Here is an 8,622-nt window from a genome sequence, read left to right on the forward strand (position 1 = left end):
TGATATGCTGCACACCTACCGTGCACACTTATGTGAGCACCGATGAGGTGTCACTCACCCATTGAATGTGATGAAATATGAGATGTCACTCACCCATTGGATCCACAATTTTTCTATATTTCATCACATCCAATGGGTGAGTGACACCTCATCGGTGATCACATAGGTTATCAAAACTGTATATATATATATATATATATAAGCTGCTTAAGAAGCTTAGTCCATAAATTTATGGAAGCATCAGGACACACTACATCCTATACTTCATTTATCACCGGTACTCCAACTCCAACTCCAACTCCATGGATGGACAGCAGAATATGGAGTAGACTTCCTCAAAGCTTGATCGATCGTATTATATCCTGTCTCCCCCCACCCGCCTTTTTTCGAGCTCGAATCGTGTGTAAAAGGTGGTATGCTCTCATTTTCGCCAACACCTTCCTAGACTTATATCTTCAAGTGTCGCCTCCCCGTCACTGGTTCTTGTTCTTCAAGCAACACCCTCTTAAAAATTACATCTACAGGAATATTAACAACCACCCCACCAGTACTACCTCCAGTGTTCACAGATATGAAGGCTACCTTTTCGATCCCCTCGACTTGAAATGGTACCACCTCTCTTTCCCTTTCATCCCATATGGATTTTTTCCCGCCTCTTCTTCGGGTGGCATAGTTTGTTGGGTATCTGAAGAAGCTGGTTCAAAGACTATTCTCCTCTGCAACCCACTGACCCTTGGTACAGCTAACTCCCTAATTCAGTTGCCCTCAACGCTGAGGCCCAGGCTCTGTCCTTCGATTGGTTTGACCATCTCCGACTCTTCCATAGACTTGGTTTTCGCTGGAGACGACATGATATCTCCTTACGCGGTCAAGAATCTGAGTTCAGAAAGCTTCCACATCGATGGAGGTGGATTCTACTCCATATGGGGAACAACCGCTAGTCTCCCGAGACTATGTAGCCTTGAATCAAGACGGATGGTTCACGTGGAAGGTCGATTCTACTGCATGAACTACAGCCCTTTCAGTGTGTTGAGTTACGAGATTGGGATGAATCAGTGGTGCGAAATTCAGGCACCTATGCGCAGGTTTCTGCGTTCTCCGAGCTTGGTTGAGAGAGGAGGAAAGCTGTTGTTAGTTGCAGCAGTTGAGAAAAGCAAGCTAAATGTTCCAAAGAGCCTGCGCATGTGGGGATTGCAAGAAAGCGGGGGAAGTATGTGGGTGGAGATAGAGAGGATGCCACAGCAACTGTATATTGAATTTGCGGAGATTGAAGGAGGGCGTGGGTTCGACTGCATTGCACACGGTGAGTTTGTAGTGATAATGATTAAAGGTACTTCATCAGATCATAAAGCGTTGTTGTATGAGTTTGGTCGAAAGCGATGGCTGTGGATGCCGGCATGTCCTTATATTCATGATCATGACGTCGACGAGTTGCTTGGTTTTGCATATGAACCCAAAGTTGCCGTACCAATCGCAGCTCTTCTTCACCAACTCACTCTTCCCTTTCAATCTTAATTCTAGCCCATCGAGGAGGCTTGAAAATTAATTAATTATATATATATATATATTATATTATATTATATAATTGTCACAAAATATCGATCCATTTTATATATTGTACGTCGATCGGGGTCGGTCACTTGCACAAATGCTATGCTTCTTAAATTCTGAATCAACTTTATCGGCTTGCTCCTTAGGGTACTCGCGAATCTCCACGCCATTGACAACCACAAATATATATGTAAACGGCGGATCTAGGATTTTCACAAGTAATTATGTTTGTATTGATTTAGATAGATATATAGACATAATAAGTAAATTATCTAAAATACTTTAATACTTTATCAGTGTATCTTATTGAAATTTTAAATTTATTTCTATTAAATTTTGAAATATCTATGAGAATTAAATAATTTACGGAAATTAATTTCAATAATAAAAATAATAGTACAATTAAGTTTCCTAAAATTTGGAAAAAAAAGTGTGCTTTTATACATCCATATATTTTATGCTTTCATTCAATCTCAATCGTGAATTAATTTTTATATCTTTAACTTTTTTAGTTTACAATATTTGTACATTTATGATTGATATTCTGTTATTTGTTGCGGATAAATTTTGAACAAACACAATGAAACATTAATTAATCATTTAAGAAAGCGGAAATAAAAAAGACATATGATATGCATAATTAATAGGCAAAAATTTGTGTGAGACGGTCTCACGGGTCGTATTTTGTGAGACGGATCTCTTATTTGGGTCATTCATGAAAAAATATTATTTTTTATGCTAAGAATATTATTTTTTATTGTGAATATTACTAGGGTTGATCCGTTTCACAGATAAAGATTCGTGAAATCGTCTCACAATAGCCCTGCTCTAATTAATATACATCATTTATACCAGGCCATCAAATATCTATTATATCTATAAATATTAAAACATCTTGCAAATTTTAACACCATCTTGGTATCAATATCTAAATCTCCATTTCAAATCTCAAATGTGTAAAATCATAGATATGATCAATTATATATCAATAAGTTTATAGAAAGAACGTAAAAAAGATGTGAAGATAAAAGTTATCATTCTTGGAGAAGGAATCCCGATTGCGAAGAAGCAAAATTCAAAATTAATTCGAAAAATCATAGTGGTTGTTGAAAAATAAGAACTATAATTTACATAAATATATATTATACGGTTGAATTCATGAATTACAAATGTTATAATGATACATGAGTATTTTATACGAATGTAGAGACAGATGATATAATGTTTCTATTTTCGAAGTCTTTCAAAGATTCTAAAAAGAGAATGTAGATGATGCAGTTTTATATAATTCCAAGAGCTTGGAAAGATTAAGAAACTACGGACATTGATATATCAGACGAGATATAAAAAATAATTCGTTTTGCATGTTTGTAAGCATAACGATGCAAGTTCGTTTCATGGTTTTTTTCAACATATTCCGTAGAAAATTCCTAAAAAAGTAATGCGAATTTTAAAAATCTTATGGTTTCTCATATTATTTTAAATATTCATCAACAAAGAATATATTTGATAATACATATTCAAATATTGATTTTATAAAGTATATAATATGTAATATTTTTTTTAAAAAATTATTATTTTTGGGTTTAAAAACTCTAACAATTTTGCTTTTGATGATGATAAAACTTTTGATTGTGTTTATGACATATTTATTAAAAAGTGAAGTTGTTAACTCATGATGGAGGCTGAACCTCGAATTAACCAAAAACAAAATCTTGGATAGCAACAGTGTTTCAATGATATCTCACAGCTCAGTGATGCAAATGACCGCCAAAACGACTGAACATAAAACACAACTTGAGACAATTCATATTTCATGTCATTTTGGCTAAATAAGATGTTATCTAGGAAAACTGATGCAGCAATGCTCATCAGTATGGCTAATCGGATCGATTGAGTATAAGCAATTACGGTATTTTGGTCATCTTGATCACCTTGATTATCCAAGTGGAATGATTCAGTATTCGTTAAAAAGTAAGACAACTATCTACAAATCATCTTCACAATTCAAAGTTTGAACAGAGTATAAGATACTGATAAATGACGATAAAGATACTAGTTCTGCACATGCTTGTTGATTTCAGCAGACCTCATTAGTTTGGTTCGGTCTAGCTGACGAGCCCAACAGGCAGATGACCTCAAAATAAGTTAGGCTCGCAAAAAGTGGCGAGCAAAGCGGAAATGACCGTTTCAATATCAGAAATAGTACAAAAACTTTCCAAACTCTTGGAGGCTATATATACAACATCTTGAAGATTAAATGCAAGCTTTTGAAGTATATTAAAAACATGAGCAACATACATAAAAAATTAGCTATAGTGACAGCAAAAGGATAGGCTTCTAGCTGGCTTTAGAGATTTTTCCATGCTTGAGAGTATCAAAAGTCATTGGTGTTCTCGTGTGTATGAGGAAAGGATTAAAGAAATTATGCTTAACAGTTAACTTCCTCATTCTAGTGAATGAGCACTTCCAACTACTAAATTTGAAAATGCTTCCACGTATGTTTTCGATCAACGACTATCTTACAAAAGTGAAGTGGAGCCCAAAAGAACTAGGCAATCGCTCTCATCTTAACCTAAGTGTGATGATACATTTGATATATAAATACACTGTAAAAATCCTCACACACAATTACTCACACATATACATGAAAGTTTAGCTTCAGAGTTTAGATGAGTGAATATTCACATAAAGACATTATTGTGTTTGTAGTTTTGGCATAAGAGACGTAATCCAGAGTGTGCTAAGAGTTTCAATTAGGCAATAGATAAGTTCTAAGTTGAAATAAGTTTGTACAAGGAGTTGTATTAGTCAAAGTCTTCTATTGGATATTTTCCGAGGGGAGAAGGGGTGACGCATGAGTTGCTAATTTTCGAACATCCATAAACAAATTTGTGTCCATTTATTTATCGCATTTACTTATTATTGCTACTGTTTTTAAGATGCATTGTAGTAACATTTTATGTGTATTTCAACTATCAAAATATTACATACCGAATGTTTGATAAAATGTTTCAACCAAAAATATTTTTATATATTCAACTTGCATATCTTTTAAATGTTTTACCGAAATATTTATTTAATTTCTACGAAGGGTTATTTTGAGTCTCTTCCATTTATGAGAGGCATATAATAGTTTGTATTTTTGTTATCATATTTCCCATAATTTTCACTTCCGACATGCTTAATTAATACACTTTTGTGTTATTTTGTTGTAAGAAGAAATTTTATGGTCATGGAGCAAATTTGGGCTAAAGAGATGATTTTATCACATTTGATGTTGACAAGATAAAGCTGTGAAAAAAGACAAAAACGAAGTCTTGGAACAAAGGGTGATCATGCTTTGTGACTGTTCTTCTGTTGTATGTGAAATTGAAGCTTGCAGAATTTCAAGGAGTAAATCTCGAAAATTTGTGAAGATTGTGCCAAAATTTAGAATTGTATTTATGGTATTTAATTTAAAAATAATTCTTGGAGAGAGATGTCGTTTTTGAGAGAAAGAATACTAGATAGAATTTTATTCCATAAAATCTCTATATTCTTGTTTTGAGATATTTTGAATATTAGGTTTTCTATTAATTAGTGGACTTTTCCCTTGGGCCCAATTAATCAATATATGTGAAGAAGATAAGGAGTCACAAAATTGAAGATATAATGATTTCTTCTCCATTACTCTCTTCAACATGAAACACAAGGAGGCGTATGATTTTTTTCATGTCTTCTCAACAACTCTAGGCTAAGTTTTTATTTCTGATTCAAGGGATATTTCTATTTTTTCAATTTTATCACTTTGAGGCTTTTTGCGCTTTGATTTACTATTCTTGTTTTGTTCAAGTATTTGTTGATTTATGATTTATTTTTATGAAAATTGTATGTTGATTAGTCTGACAATTTAATTCGATATATTATTTTCTATTGCTATCCATGAATTCAGTGATTCGTAATTGTCATGAACGATTGGTACATGAGTAGCCCTAGATTATGTGTGTTGTGCTATCATAGCATATTTAATCTAAATAAATCAACGAAACTGGATCTATCAATTGCAGCTATCTCGGTTATTAGATTTTATGATTAACTTGTTTCACAAAACGAAAATGCTATTTTAATTAACATGGAACGCTATCGTACCCAGTTGATTATTGATAAGTTTGATTGAATGCTCGATTTGGTAAAATAAATTAGGAAAAAACAAGGATTTTAGTGGCTATCCCTATAATTCTAAGGTTAATTACTTGTAACTGCATGAATACATAATATGTCAGTCGATGAACAATTATTTAATTGAATAGTGGAAGCCCTTTGAATTAGAACTCAGTAAGATTGAATTTTCTGATTCGTTAATCATTCATCGTTGTTATTTACTTATCGTTTAGATTTATTATTTTTAATTGATTTCTAATTTTAGTTTTAATATTTTATTTTGTTCTTATCCAACAATCCCTCCTTTTTAATTGTTTTCTTCAAAAGAAATAAATATCATGTTCCATGTAGTTTTGACACTACTTATCATTACACTCATTATATTTGAAAGTAGAAATTTAAGTTTGGTGGCTCAACGACACCACACCAGCTTAGTTTGAAAACCAAACTCGATTTAATTCATCAGTATTCAATATTTCAAGAATCGACATATTGTAGCTCAATGATTATATTTTAATCGACTCTATCAAGTCGTATCAGAGCGGGTTGTTCTTAAAAGAGCATTTGAAACTGATTTATAGTTTTAAAATTCGTTTTTCATATTTTTCTATATATGTGCAAAATTTCAATTTTTTGTCAGTTTGCAGCAACTTTGGGAAGAATATCATAACTTCTTGGTCGGGTATTCAAACGATAAACCGATTTTTGAATTACAAACTAGACTTATAGAGAAACACAACAGTATAAAATTTGCAGCTCGGTCATGCTTGAGAAAAAGCAAATTAAATTGTGAGGGGGAGAAATTTTTTTTGCTTAAATTGTTTTGAAAAAATGGTTTTTTGATTGACACAAAAATGAGAGAAATGTGTTAGTTGAAATCATTATTTATCCAAAAAAAAAAGATTGTTGGAACATTTTAAATTTTGGTGATTGAATAAGATTTTTGATCCAAAGGATAATTACAGAACTTAAACGAACTGAATTCAAAGAGGAAAACTGAACTAAAAAGCCTAACACTAACATATTACAAAGTCAGACTGATAAAACATAAGAATGATACTAATACCCAAACTGATTCTAAGTCGACTGTTGAAGACCAACTGATAATCTATCTAGTTGACTAGTAAGACGAAATCTATATATTCCCTGAAGAACCAATATGATCGGTGATTAAGAATCAGAGCCCAACTCAAATATCGGATAAAGCTTTCCGTATTAACAGTCACCGAATCTTAAACAGAATGTCAAGTTTCAGCGCACTACTAGAACATGTCAGAAAATACGATGAGACATCTGCATTTGGAAATGGATATATTTTGAAAAGATTACTCTTGCATATTAAAGTTATAAATAGATCGGTTGAACAAGCTCTAAAATAGACAGTTACACCATCTTTATTTGGATTATAAAAGAAAACTAATCTTCTCTGAAAAAACTTTGCGATAGTCAAACTGAAATGCAGGCACACGCTGATATATCATTATCTGATCATTTTGATGGTCAAATTTGTGCTTAGATTTCAACAAAAAAGGTTGTTGCACATTCAACTTATGTATCTTTTAAACATTTTATCAAAATGTTTATTCGGTTTCTACGAAAGATTATTTAGAGTGTCTTTCACTTGGTTTGAAAACAAAACTCGATTTTATTCATCGGTGTTTAATATTTCAAGGATCAAACTATTTTAGTTAAATGATTATCCCTCATCAATCCTATGAACTATGGTCTTTCATTTAATTATATAATTAGTTTTGAAATTTCATAATATCAATTGACAACTTAACGGTAATTATGACTCCTATAACCTCCATTTTAATTCCCCAATAATTTCTTCATTACCTATATATATTATATTATACATTTTGATATTTTGCTATATTTTCTTTTTGTGAAAGTAAAACAAGGAGCCACAACATTCAATGTATATATGGCCCTTAGCTTATTTCGTTTAATTGCTTTTAACATTAGATCATTAATTTTCTATTAGTTTTTTTATATAAAAAAATTAACATATGTACTCTTCGTATTGAAGGTGGTTTTTTTTTTTTTTTTTAATATTAATTGTTATAAGATGAGATTTTGGTTTTGATTTTTAATAATTTATTTGAGCCCTATCATCCTTGTGATCCGTTCCTCTTGTTATATTTTATTCCTGGAACACTTGGTTATTTTGTAATCAGCTGACGACTTTTGCGTTGAGTTATCTCTGATACCGAAATTATGATTGTCTATTGTGTGATATACACTTGAAATATTGACAACCAGTGGCGTAGACATACTATGGGTTGGGCTGGGCTCAAGCCCAACAAGATTATCAATTTTTTTTTATATAGCTAGTTCAATTTTTTCAAAAAGCCCATTAATTAGTTATTATTAATATAAAATGAAAAGAAAAAAAAGTGGAAAACACACAGTGGCGCTGGAAATTAAAATCCTCGTCTCAATTCTCAACCCTCCACTTGCGCCACACATCCTTCTACCCTTATTCTCTCTTTTTCCCAATTTTCTCCTTCTTTATTGTACTTTTTTTTTACCCTTCACCTTCAAATTCTCGTTACTTGTCAGGTATCTCTCTAATTATTTAATTTATCTTTTTTAAGCATAATCTTTCTTGATTCTTGCTGGTTTCGAGTTTAGATTGTTTGGGGTTAATTGGTTTGTGTTTTCTCCAAGATTATTGTAGTTTCTAGTGTTTTTGAATCTGGGTTTGGTCTATTCTGAGTTCAAGATTAAAAACTTGCAATAAAATAATTGTATTTTGTATGGAATCCTATCATCATGAATTATCTGTTCAGTGCCTTTAATGTCTGGTTACTCAAAAGATAGACAAAATTATTTTTTTATATCATTTTTTAATTTAAATGAAGAGTATTCTTTTAGGTGAAATAAAATGATGTTTATAGGTTTTTTATTTATAGGTGAATCAAA

General features: G+C 31.9%; 1 protein-coding gene across 1 annotated transcript; it reads left to right on the top strand.

The window, feature by feature from the left end:
- The first annotated feature begins 246 nt into the window (after positions 1 to 246).
- On the top strand, positions 247 to 1,809 carry LOC140989029 (protein UNUSUAL FLORAL ORGANS). Its single transcript, XM_073458186.1, has one exon. The coding sequence runs from the start codon at positions 307 to 309 to the stop codon at positions 1,513 to 1,515; it is 1,209 nt and encodes a 402-aa protein (XP_073314287.1). The 5' UTR covers positions 247 to 306; the 3' UTR covers positions 1,516 to 1,809.
- The last annotated feature ends 6,813 nt before the right edge of the window (positions 1,810 to 8,622 follow it).

This window comes from Primulina huaijiensis, chromosome 11 (assembly GCF_012295235.1).
Source record: "Primulina huaijiensis isolate GDHJ02 chromosome 11, ASM1229523v2, whole genome shotgun sequence".
Lineage (NCBI taxonomy): Eukaryota > Viridiplantae > Streptophyta > Magnoliopsida > Lamiales > Gesneriaceae > Primulina > Primulina huaijiensis.

What these genes read in the sequence shown, in the direction of transcription:
- LOC140989029 (XM_073458186.1), top strand. Translation starts at nt 307, where the DNA reads ATGGACAGCAGAATATGGAGTAGACTTCCTCAAAGCTTGATCGATCGT.